At 24.3% G+C, this 23,187-nt stretch overlaps 5 protein-coding genes across 8 annotated transcripts; 1 reads left to right on the top strand and 4 right to left on the bottom strand.

Moving 5' to 3' along the window:
- Positions 1 to 188: 188 nt before the first annotated feature.
- Positions 189 to 2,131, top strand: LOC100865373 (adenosine 5'-monophosphoramidase HINT3). Of its 3 annotated transcripts, XR_015291741.1 has the most exons (7): positions 284 to 404; positions 516 to 609; positions 788 to 905; positions 978 to 1,171; positions 1,247 to 1,281; positions 1,387 to 1,475; positions 1,908 to 2,131. XR_015291741.1 is itself a non-coding variant. In XM_003690206.4 (6 exons), the coding sequence occupies exons 1-6, from the start codon at positions 391 to 393 to the stop codon at positions 1,397 to 1,399; spliced, it is 468 nt and encodes a 155-aa protein (XP_003690254.2). In that variant the 5' UTR covers positions 189 to 390; the 3' UTR covers positions 1,400 to 1,683. The 3 variants fall into 3 exon arrangements, 2 of the variants coding, with proteins under 2 accessions (XP_003690254.2, XP_086763124.1); XM_003690206.4 differs by lacking the exon at positions 1,908 to 2,131 and having other exon boundaries at positions 189 to 404; positions 1,387 to 1,683; XM_086906998.1 differs by lacking the exons at positions 1,387 to 1,475; positions 1,908 to 2,131 and having other exon boundaries at positions 1,247 to 1,285.
- Positions 1,539 to 3,670, bottom strand: LOC100865014 (mitochondrial enolase superfamily member 1). Of its 2 annotated transcripts, XM_086906985.1 has the most exons (7): positions 3,629 to 3,666; positions 3,447 to 3,508; positions 3,229 to 3,331; positions 3,024 to 3,139; positions 2,748 to 2,902; positions 2,078 to 2,661; positions 1,539 to 1,997 (listed from the first exon to the last, which is right to left on the bottom strand). In XM_086906985.1, the coding sequence occupies exons 2-7, from the start codon at positions 3,447 to 3,449 to the stop codon at positions 1,696 to 1,698; spliced, it is 1,263 nt and encodes a 420-aa protein (XP_086763111.1). In that variant the 5' UTR covers positions 3,450 to 3,508; positions 3,629 to 3,666; the 3' UTR covers positions 1,539 to 1,695. The 2 variants fall into 2 exon arrangements, with proteins under 2 accessions (XP_086763111.1, XP_003690251.2); XM_003690203.3 differs by having other exon boundaries at positions 3,447 to 3,670.
- A 2,006-nt stretch (positions 3,671 to 5,676) lies between these two features.
- Positions 5,677 to 9,550, bottom strand: LOC100869811 (uncharacterized). The gene is made up of 6 exons (XM_012491899.3): positions 8,607 to 9,550; positions 8,258 to 8,528; positions 8,050 to 8,186; positions 7,761 to 7,988; positions 7,455 to 7,662; positions 5,677 to 7,317 (listed from the first exon to the last, which is right to left on the bottom strand). The coding sequence occupies exons 1-6, from the start codon at positions 9,096 to 9,098 to the stop codon at positions 5,915 to 5,917; spliced, it is 2,739 nt and encodes a 912-aa protein (XP_012347353.2). The 5' UTR covers positions 9,099 to 9,550; the 3' UTR covers positions 5,677 to 5,914.
- A 42-nt stretch (positions 9,551 to 9,592) lies between these two features.
- HDAC1 (histone deacetylase 1) lies at positions 9,593 to 14,578 on the bottom strand. The gene is made up of 9 exons (XM_086906968.1): positions 14,438 to 14,578; positions 13,237 to 13,349; positions 12,955 to 13,072; positions 12,473 to 12,846; positions 12,251 to 12,398; positions 11,896 to 12,181; positions 11,594 to 11,822; positions 11,424 to 11,514; positions 9,593 to 11,298 (listed from the first exon to the last, which is right to left on the bottom strand). The coding sequence occupies exons 1-9, from the start codon at positions 14,484 to 14,486 to the stop codon at positions 11,228 to 11,230; spliced, it is 1,479 nt and encodes a 492-aa protein (XP_086763094.1). The 5' UTR covers positions 14,487 to 14,578; the 3' UTR covers positions 9,593 to 11,227.
- Positions 14,579 to 15,602: 1,024 nt separating this feature from the next.
- Positions 15,603 to 23,186, bottom strand: LOC100865134 (F-box only protein 32). The gene is made up of 7 exons (XM_003690204.4): positions 22,537 to 23,186; positions 19,242 to 19,288; positions 18,970 to 19,019; positions 18,396 to 18,582; positions 18,137 to 18,312; positions 17,812 to 18,062; positions 15,603 to 17,680 (listed from the first exon to the last, which is right to left on the bottom strand). Exons 1-7 carry the CDS (start codon positions 22,656 to 22,658, stop codon positions 17,482 to 17,484), a joined length of 1,032 nt encoding a protein of 343 aa, XP_003690252.1. The 5' UTR covers positions 22,659 to 23,186; the 3' UTR covers positions 15,603 to 17,481.
- Position 23,187: the final 1 nt, after the last annotated feature.

Raw genomic sequence — 23,187 nt, 5'->3', positions numbered from 1 at the left:
TCATTATTATAATCTAATATAATTATCAATAATGATAATTTGATAATTCTATTTACACGAATATTTATTTTTATTTAATTCGAAATAAAAAAAAAAACATTTGATTTTTATTAAAAATTTTAAAATAATATAAATGGAATAAATATTTTCTTGCTTCTAATTTTTTTTTATCTAATAATTATCTTGTTAATATAAATTTTATCTTGCTCACAAGATATCAGGATTACATTATATATATATACATTTTATTTGCTTATAAATTATGCTTATAATATATATATATATAATTGTGCTTATAATATATATATATAATTATGCTTATAATATATATATATATATATATTATACATATTGTAATGCACATATAACATATTTACATGTGCAATATGTATGTACAGAGATAAGTAAGTTATTTATAATATTTCCATATTTCATATGATTAAATATCTATACATGTGTTAAAAAAAATTATATCAACTTTTCTTAACATATTTTGAATATTTGTTTATCATTAGCTATTTATGCAATTTTGTCGTTATGGGGTCTCGAACAAGTTGCATATTTTGTGATATCATTAATAACAAAGAACCAAGCGAAAAAATATACGAGGTATGAAATAATTAATCATTAATACAATATGACATGATTAAATATATGTATAACCTCATAACATCAGATGAAACTCAGAAAATTTTATTTTTGATACTTATAAAAGAAATAGTATATAAATAATTATATAATAATAAATAAATTTTTTTATATTATTTCATTTACAAATTTATTTTAGGATAATTATGTGATATGTATTAAAGACATTCATCCAGTTTCAACGCATCATTATTTAATATTGCCAAAAGAACATATACGCAATGCAAAACAACTTAAACCAGAACATATTGAGCTTTGTAAGTTTAGCTAGATAGAAAAAATTTAATTTTATGCTTTGCTTGTATTACTTAAAAAATAATAACTTTTAGATGATAAAATGCTTGCCGCAATAGATATAATATTACAAAAGCAAGGTTTGGATCGTGCAGTTACACGTACAGGATTTCATTGGCCACCATTTAATACAGTGTCTCATTTACATTTACATATTATTTCTCCTATATCCAATATAAAATTTTATAAAAGATTTATATATGAACCTGGTTCATGTTGGTTTGTAAGCGTATGTATAATGAATTTTTTAATTTTATAAGTGTATTTACTTCAAATTAATGATATTTATTATTATATTTTACAGACTGATTATGTGAAATCTCGACTTCAAGATAATAAGTAATACATAATATCATATATTGTATTATATTATAATTTTGTATTATATTTATAAGTGCATATATTTCATATTAATTTTATGATATTTATTATTATATTTTACAGATTAATTACATGAAGTCTCAACTTGAAGTTAATAAGTAATAATATAATATTTTATCAACCATAATATTTATTAAAATTTTATTTATCAGGTAAGCTTAAAATCAAGATCAGTAACTGTGATATCTTTTTTGGTAAAAAGTAAAATTGTGTTCTTTGTGAATAGCATTGTTATAATTTAATGTTCAAACTTTAATTAATTTGTTTTATGAAATATATTACAAATATGTATTTATATTAAAACATAAATTATCATATACATTTTAATTAATATATATAAATATATATATTTCGATTTTATATGTTTTTTAATCATATGATTTGTACAAGATTTGATGAATCTTTTTTATACATATTTTTCCATTTTTCTCCATTTGGATATGAATAATTTTTAATACTATCCTCGTTAAATTTGGTGGAATATCCCGGACTTGTAGGTGGCATGTAACAAGCATTTTGAATATGTATAGGATGTTCAAAATGCTCGTGTTGTTGATCGACATATTCTATCACACGATTTTCAGTGGATGCACTCAAACAAATAAAATCCCACATTTGAAGATGTTGCACCATTTCACATAAACCTACTCCACCAGCATGTGGACATACTGGAACTAATGCGAAAAAGTGTTTTACAATAAAATATTTTGAACGATAGAATATGTACAAAATAATTATTATTTATCTATGTTACCATTCAGTTTTTTTGCCATCAAATAAACAGATAATATTTCATTGATTCCTCCTATTCTAGCCGAATCGATTTGACAATAATCAATTGCCCTTGCCTGTAACAGTTGCTTAAACATTACGCGATTTGCGCACATTTCACCTGTTGCAACACCAATACCATGTGGTCTTAATTCGTTCGCGATCTTTGCATGTCCTAATACGTCATCCGGAGACGTTGGCTCTTCGATCCAAGTTGGTTTAAATTTGATCAATTGTTTCATCCATTCAATTGCTTCATTTATATCCCATATTTGATTAGCATCTACCATTAATTTATTTTCATACCCTATCGCGTCGCGAATAAGTTGACATCTTCTTATGTCGTCTGTTAAATTCTGGCCAACTTTTGCTTTGAAAGATGTGAAACCAAGAGCTAAATATTTAGCACAAAGTTCCTTAACTTTACTATCACTATATCCAAGCCAGCCCACTTGTGTTGTATAAGCCGGATATCCATTTTTTCGTAATATTATTTCGCGTTCTTCTTTACCTTTTTGATTATCTTTCAATAATTTTATTGCTTCTTCTTTTGTAATAACATCAGTACTGTAAAAAGTAATTATTTCGAATATTAATTCAATGGTCAATTTATTTTAAAATAATCTTCATTCAATAAAACATGTAAAATTTACATATATCTGAAATCAATCGTAGAAATTAATTGTTCGGGAGTCAAATCTGTAAGCAGCTTCCAGACTGGTTTTTTTTCTATTCGAGCCCATAAATCCCACAATGCATTTATTATAGCAGCTGTTGCGAGATGAATAACACCCTTTTCTGGACCAATCTATTGTATTTTAATTGTCTTTAATTTGAAAAATTTCCCATAATACTTATATATTTATGTAATATTATTTTTTATAAAAATAATTCTGTCATATCTTTATTTATAGTATTGTATGTATTACCCATCTTAATTGCGATTCACTAGCCAATTTTCTCCAGAAAATTCCAAAGTGTGTAAAAATATTATTGGCATTCTCTCCTTTTACCAAATAAGACAATGATTTACACGCTTGTACGACTATGGATATATTTGAATATTTTTAGTAATATAATTTTATTTTATAATAATGATAATTGAATATTTTATAAATAAATATACATACATACCAATTTCTGTACCTCTGCCTAAGGTAAATGTTAATCCATATCCTTCAATTCCTTTGTTCGTTTTAATAGTAACATATGCACAAGAATAATCAGGATCGGTGTGCTGTAATTTAATATCATTTTGCAATTGATGTTAATAATGAATTTTCGATTTGATCTATTAATTATATAATATTTAATAATTATTTCACCAAAAACAAAATTAAATCATTATATACCATAGCATCACTTCCGTCTGCTAATAATGATGTTGGAAATCTTATATCTTTTACATCAATATCTGTTATTAAAATTTCCATCGTTTAAAATATTGAAAAACTTTTAAAATAATCAGATAAAAGTAATTTTTCATAGAATTTTCAATAAAGATTTTTCACGTAATGTTTTCCCGAATACTAACCAGTAGAATATCAAATCATCTCTTTTATCATATTATATAAACATTCGATTAAGCATTATCTGTGCTAAATTTGAACATAGTAAAAAGAAAATAAAAAAAATAGAATTAGATAAGGATATAAGTCAATACTTTGAAAAATTAAGAATGATATATTATATTCATTACAATTATTCCAATTATATTTTACACATTATTCATTTCACTAATTCCTTAATTTATTACTTTGTTTGTTAGTTAATTAAATATTTAATCTCTTTTTCTTAAATAATTTTAAATAATTTAAATAAAGTCATTTTTTTCCAAAATTACTCATTTAATTATTTTTTTATTTTTTATTAATTTTGTTTCCATAATATTAATAATTATGTTTTTAAATATATAATATTTTTTTCGGAAATTAATTTTTATTTCTTCATAATATTCAAAAAATTATAATTATAAATGAAGTACAAAATGGCATTTGATGGAATTTTGTGTCATATGTTTTGAAAAATCAATTTAAAAAAAATTTTTTAATATGTTTTCTTTGATTTAAACGCAATAAATTATATTCAATTCAATCATAAAATTTCATAAAGTTAATATATTTCGAAAATAATTTTTGAGAAAATTGATAAATATTAGCAAGATTATATATATGATATTGGATTGTAATTAAAAATCTTTAATTGCTATGAATAAATAGTATGTACATGTTAAATTATTTATAAATTAAAAATTATGTTTATATTTTTTTTTACAATGAAAATATCAATTTTTATAATTTTTTTATAAAAATAAATTTAAATAATGATATTAAAAATAAATATATTTAAAATTAAAATAATATATTTATATATATTATTTATATAAATATTAATATTTATGCAATACAAACAAAGAAACATTGATGATTTTATTAAAACTTGATAAAAGATAAAAACATTTTATTAAAATCACAGGAATCGCAAACATTTCATATTTTTATTTTTTCTTTGGTTTACAATCTTTATATTTTTTTATCATATAAAATAATATGAACTCTGTTAAAATTTTTAATCAATGAATTAAACAAAAAAAAAATAAATAAATTTAATCAAATATTAGTGTCATTTTTAAAATTTATAAATTTTGTAGAATAATAAACAAGAAGAACAAATAATAAAAAAAGATGCGACAAAAGATATAATAAAAGATATGGTAAAAATATTGAAATCAGTGCCATCTTCAGAGTGCAAATGAAACATATATGAATAAAATATCAAGAAATAGTCGGAAAAGGATAGAGATAGAATAAGAATGGATCAATAGTGCCATCTTTTGAGTAGAAACAATATTTTTTTAAGATAAAACAAAATAAGGATTGAAGATTAATGATCTTTAAAAAAAAATATTTTTATAAAAATATTCCGAAATGGCGCTGATAGTTAATTCTTATTTTATTTCTATCCTTTTCATACATGTTTCATTTGCGACTCTATTTGCTTTCTTTATCTATATTTTTAACTTGTAATCATAAACGACAAATCAATCACACATTTTCATCATTTCTTTTTGCAATATATGTTAATCTTTAAAAAAATTATATAAAGAAAAAAATATAAATAAAATCTTTATTGAGACAAAATATAAATATTATATTTTTCACATTTACAATGTATATATATCTCTAAAACAATGGTCTCGCAAAATATAATATACTTGCTATATTTATTGATAACAATGAAATTTAAACAAAAAAAAAAAAAAAAATGAAATAAAAGTTTCAAAATATTCTATTGAAAAATTAGGTAATTAAAAATTCGTTTGTCAAATCTATTTTTTAACTATTTATAAAGCATTACTAAAACAGTTCTTCAAACACTAAATGTTCAAATACTTATGTTATATAATGTTAATATTATATAGTTTTAATAAAAGATTGTAAACAAAATATTAATTCAAATTGCTTTTATAATACAAGACTAGAGTTTATAAAACACATTTATAAAACACATTCGATTCCTACTACTATCACTACTTAATATTTGTTTATAATATTGTTAATATTAAAATTAATACAAGTAAAATTTTTCAATTTAAAAATATATTTATGATTTCAATTATTCATTGATTACATAGAAGAATAATGATATGTACAATAATATTCAATATGACAATATTTTTCAATATTTAAAATCTTTTTTATCTGTTTGCAATTTGATAATAAGAGAAAATAATACTTGTTATTAATTAACATCTATAAAATTAAATTTTTATGTATATCATTTATATTAATGAATTAAATCTAATCAGGTCTCCAAATATTTAGATATAATCTTTACCAATATTCACAAATTTTAAATCCCTTTGTTTTAATTTTATATATTCTTCTCTAATAGAAATATTTGAATCTATTGAAAGTGCATTTTCAAATCTGTAATCTGACAAATATGCATTAGTTTTAATCAATGATATTTCAATTGTGTTACTTTTAGATGAGTTCTGACTTATTTTTTCCCTTAATTTGCTCGTCAAATTTTCTTCTAATTTTTTTTTTCGTTTACAACATTTCTCATTATCTTTAATAATGAAATTTTTTATTAAATTATCAGATTTTTTATTTGAAATATCACTCGTAACTTTGGTACTAGTTTCTTCTATTTCTATATTAATTTCTCGCTTTTCACGTTCATGATTTTCTAAAATATCTCTATGAATTATTTGCACATCTTTATCAGACTTATGCTCTATTGGATTTAACGTATTCTCTACTTTTGTTTGATTTCGCATTTTTAACGCAATTGGTAAGAAATATTCATTTTCTATTTTTTCTCGTGAATTAAGAATCATATCACTAGAATTATCTTTATTATTATGCATAATTTTATCAGGTTCAGTTTTATCATTTAATTTAGTATCATTAATAGAAATAGATCTTTGCAATACTCGTTTTGTTAAAGCATTCAAAATAGGCCCTTTATGTAATTCTTTTGAATTATTAGAACTTATTTCTTTAATTTTTTCATTATTTAATTTATTATCAAGTAACGTATAATTCATATTTGTATCTTTTTTTTTATATATGTTTTTATTGTTCAAAAGAACTGAATCAAGAATTTTATCATTAATATCTTCTTTCAGTTTTTCTAAAGATTTCTTTTTGAAACTGTTAGTTATAATTGTAGAATTTTTATCTAGTTCCATAACAGGCTTTTCATTAAGAGTTTTTGATTTATCTTCATTTTTTTCATATTCCTGTTTGATTTGTATAATTTTCTGCTTTTGTTTTTCTTGTCTCTCAACAGATAACATATTAACATCCTCTACATAAGCTGCTAATTCTGACTCTTCTTTTTTAATTGCATCAAAATTTATAAGATTATCTTGTTTTTTTGTACTAATAAAATTTTTTTTTATTTTCATTAAATTGCTTACTTTTTTATTTTCAATATCAGATTCTATTGTTGTTATGTCATTTTTTACTAAATTATTTAATTGTTTATCAAAATTTGTATCTATTTTTGTATCTTTTACTTTTTCTAAGTTTTTTTTAATGACTGGAGCAAAAGTAACTAATATATTATCAACAGATTTTTGTGTTTCTATCATTGGTTTTTCTGTAATAATTATACGTTCAACTGGTATCGGTGGTTCTTGTCGCATATCGTTTGCTTGTAAATTTAAAGAATTCTTAATAATATTTAAGTCTGGCAATTTATTCATTTCCTCTAAAAATTATTAATATAATTATTTTTATTATTTAATAACAATAATATATTACTATTTTAATTATTATTTATTTTTAAATTAATAATAAATATCTATATAAAATTATAAGATCAGAAAATAAATAATTTTATAATACCTTTAATATTTGGAAGAATTTTAGGATTATTTGGAATATTTGCTATTACATTAATATCATCTTTATTTAAATTTAATGGTAAATTATTTATTTGATTAGAAGGCTTGTTTGTTGTTAATATTTTTGTATTGCTAGTAGATTCTTCTAATGCATACAAATTTGCATATGTACTTAGAATCATAATACAGATACCAATAAATAGGATTATCTAGATAGAAAAATATATTAAAAAGAAAATATTATAATTAAATAATAAAACAATTAAAATTTGTATATATTTAATAATAATAATCTTAATAATCTTACTTGAGCTAATAATCTTTCATTAGTATGTTTACTACTAATAGATATAAAAAATATTGCAGGAAATATCAAACAAATCATTACTCCAATGGTAGATCCAACTAAACCAAGGACAAATTCAATATTTGGTATTAGAATGCCAGTAATCAAAGAAACAGCTACAATTATAATAGTAAGACATCTAAATCTTGTTTCTGGCAAATAATTTACACAAGGTTCATGAGCATATACCTAAAAATCATATAATAATTAAATTTATTATTTCATTATTACTATATATTACAATACAAACCCTACGAAATAAGAGAGAGTTCAGACTTGCACGACAAGGGAAAATGACTAGGGGAAAACTAAATGCGATAGAAAATACAAATCCCATCTTAATCATTTCAGATGATAAACTAGGTTCAAAACTCATTAATATATTGCCTAAAAAATTTAATAATTTTTAATTAGTATTGAATAAAATATTGAAAATACATTTAAAATTTAATAAATACCTGTAAATGGTTCTGTACAAAATGCAATGTAACCAAAGAAACCAACACAAAGATATACAATAGTACATATATTTAATGCACCATGTACAACTTCATTCATTTTTTCTAAGGACACATTTGGAATTGTTTCATAAATTTCAAAAAGTTGGGTTTGACAGAATAAAGCCATAGAAAAAATAGGTACACATTGAAGTATACCAGAAGGTTTCCAATAATATACATGCTCATACCAATCTCCAGCAAAAATGTGCTGCACAGATTCTGTTATTATCTATTAAAGAAATTTAATGAATTACCATTGAACTGTTCTTATAATTTTCACAAGCAAAATCAATTTCAAATTATTTACCTTTAATATAAGACAAAGATAAAAGATGATAGTAGCAGTACTAAGAGTAGTCAGGCTGTCAATATTTCTAAGTAATCCCAATGGCAAAACTATGAAAATACTTGTTGCTACTAATAAACTAGTCCTAATATCCTCTGGATTTTTATCTATCACTTTTCTCACGATTTGTGGTCCTAAATCGCCCATAACAACAAAGAAAGCGATACATGTTCCCACAAGAAAACCAATGATAAATAATTCTACCAAGAATTTGCCCATATGACCAAATGCATGAAAAGCCAAAAGTTCAAAATTTCGTCTTCTGGACATCACAGCTGATTTAATAAGAAAATAACAAGCAAGCCTGGATAGAATACTACTCAATATTAAGACTACAATGGCTAAAACAATGCCACATTGCTTGAAACAATATGGCATTGCAAGAACGCTTACTCCAATGATGCTGTTTGCAAGAGTCATAATATGCGACATTTGGGAAATCATTTTTAGCATAGTCTTTATATTTTTCTGATATAATATAATGGAATTTGCATGGATATCAATTTTTTAAAATTTTCAGAATTTTTTAAACTTCTGTGAATTCTTAAAATATTCTTTTTTAAATGATATTTTAAATAAGCAGCAATATTATAACGTTTAATGAATACTCCAAGACTTCTTAATATACATAAATAATAGTCGTTCATGCATTGTTTTCGAATACTATTAAAATATAAACTGCTTTAATTATGAGGTTAGATTTTTAATTCCATTAAACACTAACATATGAGCCGTAATATTACATAGGAAACAAATAATATAATTTATTATCATGTTGAACGTATCAAAATCGTGATTTAAATGTCACGTTTTTGATAAATCACAATTTTTTTTCGACAATTTCAAAAAACCAGCGGGTGTTATGTTGGCCTCTTAAAACTGCCACCATTTTGACTCAACAATACATATTTCATTAATTTATAACATGAGAAATAAATTCACCAATATATATGATAGATTTCTTTATTTTTTTATTATAAATATTTAAAAACATTCGTATTATTCATATCTGGATACAGTATATATATAATATACAATATAATATACATATAATATATATATACTTATATCACGCCTGATCTATCTCAAATCGACTTAGTGTACGCAAATGTTATATCGAATTTATCTTTGTGTTTTAGGTAATTAATTACAGGTATGTGTTTAATTACAATAAAGGTATGCGTTTAATTACAACTAGATAAATCGACATAATTTTTTCTCGATTATTTATTTGACATAGTGCAATTAGTCGAATTTAAATCTGTTTTTTCAAATACTTTCGAGGCGCGAAAAGTTTAATTTTATGTACACAAAATTAATGTATATTCACTCTCGTGCAAATATTAAATTAACATAGTAAAAGAGTTACAATTTTAATATATATATATTTATAAATGTTTCTTTTATTTTTTCATCATTTATCTTTTCTTTGAACGAGAGCGCTTTTGCAGCCTCGATATACAGATAAAAATCGACTAAGTCATATATGTTTAATTTTTAACATTATTTTTACTTAATTTACGATTATGATTCTACAGTTATGCTTGCGTTCAATATATTCATTGACTGTTCCATTTTTTTATACTTTCTTTTCCGCTGACCATTCAATTTTTCACATATAAAATAAAATATTTTACATATCAAAAGGAATATCATTATATCATTATTATATCATTATTACATAGTATTGCATGTAGAATATTGTTTAAATCTGATTTTAAGTTATGTACAAGAATAGGAAGTAAAAAAATTTTTTTAACATATAATACTTGCCCGTTGTACAATCTCATTTCTTTTTAGCTATAGATTACGATTATATGATTTAATCAAGATCACGCAGTGAATAATAGGTAAAAAGGTAAAGAACCGCACTCATGCAAAACGTATTATGGTTATCTATATTTTTGCATGATTCATCGAAATATATTAATTACAAATGTAAGATATCTTGATAAGCTGCCTATATCTTCTGATCTTGGTGGAAATTTAAATTTCTATAAAAAATTTTCTTTGTACATTTGAGATACCTGTACATTTAAAATATCTGTTTGTCTTATTTGACTAGTTATATTTATTGATTTAAATTAATATGAAGGCTTTGATCAGACCATAAGATTCGACCGATTACTCAAGATACCATTCATCGCATAATTTTAAAAATATTTTTGCAATTGATTGTTTGATAAATTGTCAATTTAAGAATTTTGATTAATGTTTGTAAATTTAACGAGATAACAACTTAATTTGCTGAGCGTCCAATTATATGTTCAATTATGTGTTCGAATGTATACATAAGTGATAACAATGTCTCTTGCCTCGAATTTAAGTAATGTATTATATATACATATAAACATACATACATATATATGTATATATGTATATACCAATTTTCTATTGAAATACTTCTATAATTCTGAATCAAATAATAGAAGAAATCATATTATTTAAAATGATATATCGAACTCGAGGCAATGGACATCAATTATACACTATATGTTTGTTGACTTAAATTAGCTACACTCATCTATGTTTTATTTAAATAAGAACTTTTTTCAATATTATTCAAAAATAAATACCATTTATCAGGGATTCGCTCCACCATCTTTTTTTGTTTCTTCACTTGTAATATTTGTTTTTTCATCTTTTTCATTTTCTACAAAATATGTATTAATATAATATAATAATAATATTTATGATAAAAATAAGATTAAAAATATTAAAAGTATAAATAAAATAAAAAGTATATATAAAAAATAAACTATAAATAATTTTAGATACCTTTTGGTTCGGATTTTATATCTTCTTCTTTTTTTAAGTCACTTTCAATACCTTCTTGTCCTTTTTCTAAACGAGGTCTTTTCCTAGAACCCTTTTAAATAAAAATAATATAAATGCAATTGCTCCTACAAGATAAAATAAAAATATAAAATAACAATAACAAATGTTACCTTAAATGATCTGTTATCTCTTCGTCCTCCTTCTCCCTCTTCTTCACTATCACTATATTCATTTTCATGTTGTATCCTTTTATCTAAATCTCGTTGAGGTAATCTTTCATCTGGATTTACCTTTTCTTCAGCTTCCGAATCTTCAATAACTGCACCATCTTCTGGAATTGATTGAACCTGCACTCCTGGTGCATGAGGCAACATTCTTAGATTTTCAAATAATCTGGTTCTGTAAAAAATATAAAATATATGGAACCAAAACAATTAAAAGAAAAAAAAATTAATTATTTATAATAACATACTTAATTTTTTCAAGATATTCAGGAGTATTTTGATTTGCCATATTTGAAGGACTAATATGCAATTTAAAATCAGGCCCAAAATATTCAAAATAATCATTATAAGGTAATTCATTTGCAATTTCTGAACCAAGAGCTACCGAAGTTTCATATGTCCAACATCTGGATACATTTCTAATTGTATATCCACCGCCGCCAACCATTAAAAAAGGTAAATTATATTTTTTTACGAATTCAACGCATTTTCCATGACCTCTTACTGTTAAATTGAAGCAACCTAACCGATCCCCTATAAGTAACATGTATTAAATTAATTTTATTATATTTTCTTCATTAAATTTTACAAAATAATATTTACCTGTCAGAGAATCAGCACCACATTGTAGGACCACAGCAGAGGGCTGAAAAGTTTCCATTACTTTTGAAATAATAGGTACAAATATTGACTCATAACTTTCATCATCCATACCATCTCTTAGTGGTATATTGACTGCATAATATTTTCCCTATATAAAAGATTCTAACTTAGTATAAAATTTTCAAAATACAAGTGTCAAATTCATATTAATAAAACTTCTACCTTTCCCGCACCAATATCGCGGAGGTCGCCAGTGCCAGGAAAATATTCACCATATTTATGAAAAGAAACTGTCATCACTCTATCAGTAGTATAAAAAGCTTCTTCTACACCATCTCCATGATGAACATCAATATCAATATATAAAACTCTTTGATGATACTTGAGTAATTCTAATATTCCTAATACAATGTCATTTACATAACAAAAACCAGATGCTTCACTTTTTTTGGCATGATGTAAACCACCACCCCAATTTATGCAAATCTCTGAAGCTTGTTTGTTAAGTTTTACCGCAGCAGCTACAGAGCCTCCAGCTGATAATTGACAGAATTCATACAAACCATCAAAAACAGGACAATCTTCTCCTACATTAACTACAGAAAAAAATAAAAAAAAAAAACATTAAATATTAACATAGTTATCAAATATAAGTATTATTCATATTTTAATTGAATATATAAATATTAAATATGTGATCTTACATCGTTGCATTTGTTTGTTATACTCTGACATATTATCAGGTCTTATGGATCTCAAAAACCTAATATAATCATCGCTATGAAATTTTGTCATTTCATCAGCAGTAGCTTTATGTGGACGCTAAATAAAAAAAAAAAAAGAAATAAATTGATTAAAATATCTATGCAACAAAATATTCTTATATTTTTAAATATTGTTTTAAATTAATAAATATATCATAATAAATATATGATATTATATATTACATAAAAAAATAAATATTTAAATTAATTAATAATTCTTACATATATTTCCATTTTTCTATAAAGACCATAATTTAACAGTAAATTATGTGTCATCCTTATACGATGTGGCTTCATAGGATGTCCTTGTCCATAATAATAATTTCCAATATCACCTAAAATATAAATATATATTCTTTTTTATCAAAATTTAAAAAAAATTATAATACAAATCTGTAATATTTTTTAACATAAACAAATTCTAATTCTACATATTATATATATATATAATATATATATATATATATATATATATATATATTATATATACATATATATGTATGTATGATATATATATGTATACAGATGTGTATGTGTGCGCGCGCGCGCGTGTGTATATATATATATATATATTTTTCGTTTCCTATAATACGGACGCATGAAACATATTTGAGAATCTCTCGCATATCTCATGGAAAAAAGCGTTATTGTTTATATATTTAATCGGAACTGTACTATCTTCTTTAAACTTATTAAAAGTTTTAAACAAATCTATGACTTTATACAATTGTATTCCAATTAATTAATACTTTTCTTTATACTTTCTTAAAATTTTTCCATAACCTTCAATTAATTCGTTTTTTTGAAAAATCAACATTTTCATGTACGAAATATTATTATTAATAATTGAAATTAATTTTAATAATATACTCTGTACATACATATAAAATATATTGACGATATCAGTAATATTTATTCTATATTTCTTATATTGTTTATATATCGTTAACGACTATTAGACATTTAAGTATATGAAGAGAACAAATTTAAACATTAACCTTAGAAAATAATTTTATGTAAAGAAAACAAAAAGAAAAGGAAAAAAGAAAAGCACATTATCGAATATCGAATGAACGGCAACTGTCTATATGGATCGTAAAAAGCCGACGCTCTTTCTTGGTTCACGTAAGGTAACATGGAGCAACACTTGTGAATCTTTCGCCTTAACGCGTCTGAAACCGTGCAAGCAATTGTCGAAAAAATAAAAAAAAGCATATATTGTATAAAAAAAAGATTTTCTTTTAAGATTGAATAAATCTATTAGAATAAAACATATAAAATAGTATAAGTAAATATAAAATAAATGTATAATATATGATACAAGCGCGGATATCACAAACACATTTTGACAATCTCTTTGTACATGTAAGATATTTTCGCGGGATACTAAATTATATTGAAATTTCTAAAATTTTATACTCACTATCATAATAGTAGCAGACACGCTTCTTACTGTGAGGTAACGCTGACATTTTTACCAATTTTTTCTTCTTAATATTAAAATATCTGATATGAATCAAACACGAACCGCGGAGTGTCGCGGCACCCACCGACAGGACACAGCGTCACTAAAGATCTTAACTACGCGTGCGCAATTTTCCTTAACTTAAGCTTTTAAATTTATCGTATAGACGGCGCTTTGTTCAAATAAATTTAACCATAAAATGAATAATATTAAGAGTATATTCTTATAGTATATTCTTACTAGAATTATTAAAACTTCATTCTACAAAATTATAAATTATAAATTTATATATAACTTTATATGCAAATATATTAAAAATTAAAAGTTTACTAAATTATTTTTATTTTTTAATTTTTAATAAAAACATATATATGGAAGGAATACATGCATATATATATATATTATATTCAAATCGAATTATATAAATCAAATATGTATAATAAATGTTAAGTTAGTTATTGATTAATGAAAAATAATATTGAGATCGATATATTATAATATGTGTAAATGTGTCGAAATGATCGAGACTAATTTTTATCACGATTATTTTCACAAAAATAGAAAATATTTATTTCACAAAAAATAATTTTTTATCTCTTTTTCTATCTTTTAGATCTCAAAATTTTGCATTTGATCCTGATTTCCCGGCATTTTGATCACGTGGTTTTGTTTACATCTGAGAACTTGGTTAGCAACAATATATATGCATATATATTTTCAATATAAATGTATATGCATAAAAAAAAATATATATATATATATATATATATATATATATATATATATATTGCTTCTTCTCTAATTTGCTTCTAACTTTAATATTATATATTGAAAAATAAGAAAAAAATATTTTTTCAAAAATTCTTCATTTTTTTATAAAAGAAAAGAAAATAATATTATAAAATAAAATATAAAATAATGAAATTGAAGAATTAAATGAATAATAATTGATATTGTTTTCGTATAATAACTTAATAATGTTATTTATAATATATATAATATATAATTAATATATAATTTATAATAAATTTTGATAAATTTGATAAAAATATACATCATATTAAAATATACATTGTATAATCAGGATATATCTATACATAAATAAATAAATCATACGTGTATATACAGAAATAAATTTTTTATTTTGAAGCATCTGGCACAACATTGCTTTACAATGTGTAAAAAAAGATGTTGTGTCAGTATAAAAAAATACAGAAAACGGTAAAATAAATTCCAAAGATATCAACGATTTACTAAAATATTAAACTGAAAAACGCAGTTCGTATTTTTATTTTCCGAATATTCACTGCAGAATACAATGTATATTATATATACATTGTTTTACAATCACTTCGGGAAGATATATAATACGATGCATACATATTTTAATTTACAATACGATTGCATTACATAAGGGAAGTAATATATCAAAAGAAATCTATTATGTATATATAGTATTTAAATGGAGAATACCAAAAAAAAGGCATCGATATAGATAAATGCAATAGTATCGATTTTGGCAGTACAATTTCCAGTATTCCAAATTAATCATCACTTAATCAATTATAATATCTATGTATTCATGAAACATTTAAAAATTTAATGTTATAATTAAACATATAATAAATGTGTACTAATGAAAATAATTATATTTTTTATGTAAACATATCATTTTTTTGTTCCCCTCCTTTTTTCTTTAGAAAAAAGAAAATAATATATATATATAATTTAATAAGTTCGCAATATCTTAAATATATCTATTTTGTTTATTTATTTTGTGTTAAAAATAAGATCTCTTGTATTAGCTCATCCCATAAGTAATATTGCTTTGAATATATTTTAATTTATATATATTTATATATTATAAAATACAAGAAGCATTTCAATTAATTGATTTCATCAAATATCAAATTGATATTTTAAGAAAAGCAAAAAAATCAGAAAATCAGATATTAACAATCATAAATCATTTTGAATATTGTATAATCTGTACTCAAAAACAGATAACATAATGTACATATAATTAAAAATATATAATTATTAAAAATAAATATAATAAATATTGATATTGATTTCGAAATTTCGATTATAAAATTGACTGACAAAAATTAACATAATGGAAAAATCACAATAATAAATTAATAATAAATATAAATGTTAATATTATACACTAATAATTAAAATAAAAAAACGACATTATTTATAAGATGAGCTGTTAGTGCATATTCTGATTATTATGTCTATAATTATGTCTATGACAATGATAATACAAAAAATAAGAAAATTTATAAAAAACATAAATACAATTTAGAATGTACATAAAATTATCTATGAATAAAATATCAAGAAAACTGCCAGGAACAACAATGCAATCTCAATAACAAACAAAGTAGTTTTAAACTAAATTTCATTCACGCATATATCATAAATATATTTTCAATAAATAAACAATATCATCGTGAATAATTGTTTTCAAACTCAATAATCATTCATGTTAATCATTGTAAAACAAAGAATATTATTAATCAAGTGAAAAAAATTCCTTCTATTTTTAAAAAGGGTAACTTGGACTATGTTAATATAATTTATTGATTTCATTCAATATCAAGAAAATTATGAAATGAAAAGAACATGATAACATTCATTGGATATATAAGATATTAGAAAGAAAATAAAACAATTACAATGTTTCAATTTTTTTCTTCTGTATATAATATTTTTGAAAAAATGAAGTAAGTTGATATTTAAATAAAAAATTATTAAAAATTTAAGCATTTGAAAGTAATATTTGAGCGGCAGAGGGGATATTTAAACGAAAATGAATGTATTTTGTATGTTTTTCGATGCATTTATCGAGGACGAGACAAGGCAGAGGAAATGCAGGATATCGAAGATTTTTATGGTTTATATGCATACTTTTCTAAATAGTATTTCCTTTGTCAAGAAAGGCTAGAAAAGTAAAAGCATAAATCCCCTCTTCTCTGACTGTCTATTTGTTTGTTTCATAGAGAAAAAAATTTGAGGAAAGTCTGCGGAGGAATCGGAACGTGAAGAGACGCTCTATCAACATCTGCCAATTTTTCTTGAAAGGCTGGATCCTGATCAGCGATACAGGGATGCCCGAGTGATCGCCAAAATAAGCAACGGCAATTGCGGCATAATTGAATTATCTCTGCATATTCTTCTCGCAAACCAAATGATCTGTAAAATATTTATATTAATTTATTTTGTCGATAGCAACAGACGACATTATATATAATATAAATATATAGATAAGAAATGAGAAAAATGAATGTCTTATCATTCATAAAAAAATTATATATGATCTATACCTTCGTGCAATAGTAAATATAGTTTTCCAATCTTTTCCCGGATTATGTTGTCTTGTAGAAGCTATTTGCTGGGGCGTGAAATGGTACTGAGCAAGTTCCCGCCAGATTCTTTGTTCTTGCGCAAGAATAGCTAGATGTTCGCAAGCCTCTGAAGATGCTTCAATATCTCGTGGATCACTTAATCGAAGGAGAACTTCTCGACGGCATTCTGCGGGTAAATCTGACCATTGCGGTTGCTGTTTCTCATCCGGCTAAAATCAAAAAAATGAGGACAAAAACCATAAGACAATTCATTTCATTTCATTCTAAATACACATTTTTTTACCTGTGTTATAGTGATGGACGAAGCAATTTGTAATATTCTCTCTAGAGCAGCTTTATGTTTCTCCCATAAGACTACAGAACCCAAAGGTCTGCCACCCCAACAACAACTAGCGCTGAAAGCTCGTACTCTTTCAATCAATCGGCGAAGTTTTCCAGTTTGTTGCTGTGATAATGATACTGTCAAGCATACATTATAAGAACACGTGTCAAAAAATATATTTGTCAAAAGATAATTCGTTTAATATTTAAAATCTCATTACCTTCCAAAGCAACTTCTTCCAGCATATTAAAGAGAACTCGTTGAGCACATCCGCTAAGACCACCCATTCTGTGACTGACCAAAAGATCCAACAGTCGCACGATGTAATTGAATCGCCGGCAATCATGTACCGCGGATAAAAAGTCCAGCCGTTTCAGAGCATCGCTTAAACCGTTGAAACCAGCGATCTACGAATTTAAAGAGATACGCGTCGCGATCGTTTCTCTTTTCTCCATTTCTGAATATGCATGCATCGGATATAGCCCGCGCCCGCGATTCAACCTTAACAATTACATGTATATTTGCAATCGAACAAAAGAAAAAACCAATCAATAATAATATTTTTCTTTCTTCCTCTCTTACTTTCCCTTTTTTTGATTTTGCTTCTTCTTATTCTTTCATTTCAATTTCTATTCCTCTTCGTTCTTTCTCTTTTTTTTTCTTGTTCTCTTTCCTTTCCTCTTTTTTCCTTTTTCCTGTTTCCTTTTAACTTTCTTTTTTAACGAACCAATCCCATTTCTTTCCTCTTTCGAGACTAAGGTTAAATATAAGCACGGATGGAACAAGTCACTCACCTCGCGGGTGCATTTCAGCGTGATGCGGCAATGCGGTTGGACGGTGTTTTCTAAAATTATATGAAAACGCTTTAGAAAAAAGTTAGCCTTAAAAAAATCTAAATAATGATTTTTTATTTTCAAAATCTTCAAATCGATATTTTTTAGAAAGTAATTTTTTAGAAACTTCTAATCATAAATGATATACTAAAAGAAAAAGAAATATCGAAAAAATATAAATCGACGATAAATCGTTTCCTTCGCTTTCACAAATATTTTTCACAAGTATTTACCTTTCTTTTTATCCTTCTCTTTTTTGTCAAGTGCATCTTTATCGCCGCTGCAAAAAAAAAAGAAAATAATAATATTATTTCTCTATACTTGATATTATAAAATCACTTAAAGATTAGCAAATGAGATTTTTGAAAACCGAATATATTTACTAGTTTGTAATTGTATAAACATATTATCGCACATATTATTATTCATGCATATTATTGCATCAATGAAATATAGAAAAATGAATAAATTTATATGATCCATTCAAGTATATAATACATAGTCAATCTTTTTTACCTTTATGTAATTAATATTTTGCAATACCAATTTTTAATATCGTTTATATTAAAATATCATCATAAATTCTCTTTAGAATCCTAAAATTTAGCACTATTTTTTTTAATTTTCTGAGATACTAAAAAATGATATCAGCGCTCATCAGAGACATAATATTTTCAAAGAATAATTTTATCATAATAATTGTTCTCAAACATTTTTTTTATTTTCAGACTGAAATTCATTTTTTAATAAATTTATTTTTATTAATTTTCATAAAAGTTGAATAATAATTAAACAAATAAAATATGAATTATTTGAATTTTATGTTTTTTTATAACTATTTTTGATTAATTATAATTTATTAATATTTTGATGAAAAAATGACAATGACATAATTTAGAACTTAAAGAAATAAATATCATTTGCCACTTGAATATATTATATTTTTAATAAATTCACAATACCAACCACCAGTCAAAACAAAAATGCGTAAATGAATAATACATACTTACACTTGTTTAATTCTAGAAAAAGAATTTCAATTTTATTCCAGCAATCTTGAGTGAAATCTCAATTTGAAATCTGTTTATCAATTTACTTTTTCAATTTTCTTCAACTCATCTAATTCAGATCGCATTTTTTTTTTTTTTTGGTGCTATGCATTAATTAACCATAATAGTGACATAGCGAAATGAAAATCGCTACAAATATGTTCCGATTTCAATAAAGAAACAGTTTCATCCGGATTGTTACTTGGCAGTGAAAATCATGCTGGAATTCGCAAGAAAAAAAATCGTTTTTCTTTAAATTTGATCAGAGTATTGTCTTTAACCAACTAATACACTATATATATATATATAGAAACAAGTAAATTCGGTGAAATGCTTAAATCGTCAAATTGCGACGACATATAATCGTCAAGAGAGACCTTGTAGTAATATGCTTACACGATACGGGGGGAGAAACCCCGCGCCAATAATCCGTAACATTATATAACTATCGGTAATATTGTATTTGCGTGAAACGAATCGCGTAGTACCTAGACGCGCACACGATCAGTTCTATACTGTTGCTATTATATGAGACATAGTCTGAAGTATCGAATGAATTTGTCCAGAGATACAACGAAGTTAATTAATTATAAATAAAATTAAATATAATTAAATATAATTAATTAAATATATTAATAAAATTAAAATTAATTTGGTAAAAACGAAAAAATATTTTGACCAACGAATACCGACAATAGTAAAAATATCATTAGCATTAACCATACTGTTGATTGATAAAACAATTTACAATCACATCTCTGGATGAATGTTTATGTATACTATTGTGTTTACGTGTATGTGCATATACATATATGCACGCGGTATCTACGCAAGAAGTTATAAATTCTTTTAATAATTATTTTATATTAAGAATCGTTTACACTTCAATAAGATGTTTGTTGCTATTAACAATTGTAATTATACTTGTAATTATATATATTATATGATATGATATTAAAAAATTTAAACTATAGAAAACCGAATGGAACAATTTACATTAAGCTATGCAAATTTCTTTTTTCTCTTACCTTTCGACTTACAAATATTTTTTAAGTTGATAATCGACAATACATTCATAAATATAAAAAAAATTCACTAAGGATCAACATATTGTTGCAATATATGATGGTGTGAAAGATTTGCAAAATTAGTTCAGGTCATGTTAGCTAGGTCATGACCTACTTCAACACAAGTATGAACGATAGTTCGGTTGACCTAATATATTCCTTTTATCATTTCGATAATTTCTTTGTCCAAAAATGATATACAACACAAATATGATCAGAGAAGCTAGAAAAGTTTTAATAGAGTAAATTTTTATTGATAATATATTTTATGGTTACTTAATAATATATTTTATGGTGAAAAGTCAAAATCTTATATATTGTCATTAGTCATAAATTGTTTTATGACTAATGCAAACGATATAAGAAGGGGATTGTTTCTTTTGCGAAGCGCGCGAAAGCGTGACTATGCACACTATAATTCCTTCTCTTTCCCTTTGTCTCTTTTTACTATACTTCTTCACTCTTTACTATACTTCAGTATTATTTTTCACGGTCTCATAATGTTAGAACTCGTGAACGAATGCGAAAATGCATCCAAACTCATTATATGTATCAAGTCGAAAGAGAAGGCATAAAGAGAATACACGCATGTACATATATTAAATGCGCACGCGACGCATGCACAGTACACATTCGTGTATACTCACATATATATTTTTGCGTACATGGTATAGCGAATAAGCAATGCATATATCTACATATATGTAGTGTATACGCAAGTACATATTCTTAAGTGAAAATTCAATGATTTTTTGCGGTAAAGAATCGAAATAACAAAAAAATATACTCAAAATTATATATATATATATATTTAATATTTTTTTTCTTTCTTCTTACAAAAAAAAATTTGTTTTAAAATAAAATAAGAATACATAAGAGATAATAGAAAAGGATATTTTTGACATTATATTTTATATTAAATAAACAAAATAAATTATAAAATAAAAAAAACAATTTAAAGATTTTTCTAATGAGTTAAAAAATTTATTTTTATATTTTCTATATTCATTCAATATTAAGTTATATATCAACTAATTAATCATGATGTATATAGAAGAACATTTAAAAATCTATTGAATTTTAATAATTATAAAGTATATACAATAATTATTCGATGCAATTTAGAAATTTCTTAAAAATGTTATTTCTTAAAAATTGTTATTCTTTATTTTGTTTGTATTAACCTAATATTTAAGATTTAATTTTAATTTAATAATATATGATATGTACAATAATAAAATTTGCAATAGTAAACAAATCAGTAACTGTCATTCGATCAATGTAACAGCTGTGAGACAGATGGAATATGCGAAAATGATTAGTTATTTGTGTATACTGTCATTTAAAAACAAAGAATACCACTGGGAATGTAAAAAGAGAGAAAAGAACAAGTCAGTAATGGCACTGCTTACCGAAGCAAGAGAGAAAGTGTTTTATTGTTGGCGCACTCGAGGATTTTTTTCTTTTCCCAACCTTCGACGGTTTTCACCCATTCTTCACCAGGACTGCGCCAATCCTTTGATATGAACGGCATCGTTCGTAAGATAATCACACCAAAACCGTTGTTCTACTTGTGTATGCAAACTGCGAACGATTCTTCGACTAATGCTAAAAAATATTACGGAACACACTTCACTGTATCACGGACGCTCAATGTTTGCTCGTAATACACCTCGGTCTGTTCGGTTTACTTCGCGGCTGCGATCGACCGCGCATGGCTTTGTTTTACTGACGTCACTCTGATATCAGCTGTGCAACTGACGAACTTGTGGACTCTCAATACTTTCCATATACATTCCGCCATTTTAATATTTATATCTCACGCATGCGCGATTAAATTTGATTCAAAAAATACGATATTCGGATGTTCAATTCAAAAGATATTACATATTTATGCGTTTCAATCATGTTTGAAATATGATTTTTTTTTATTTAAATTATGTTTTGTAAATTAAAAATCAATTTCGTTTTTTAATTATTAATAAAATTGAAATTATACAAAATACGTGTATATTAATGAATATGTTTTGATTATAAAGAAAATATATACAAATACATTCGAA

The sequence above is a fragment of the Apis florea genome, unplaced genomic scaffold, assembly GCF_048593485.1.
Source record: "Apis florea isolate Af1SG1 unplaced genomic scaffold, ASM4859348v1 contig_1615_pilon, whole genome shotgun sequence".
Taxonomy (NCBI): Eukaryota; Metazoa; Arthropoda; class Insecta; order Hymenoptera; family Apidae; genus Apis; species Apis florea.
Note: the sequence above shows the minus strand (reverse complement) of the source record. Positions and strands in the feature narration are given on the sequence as shown.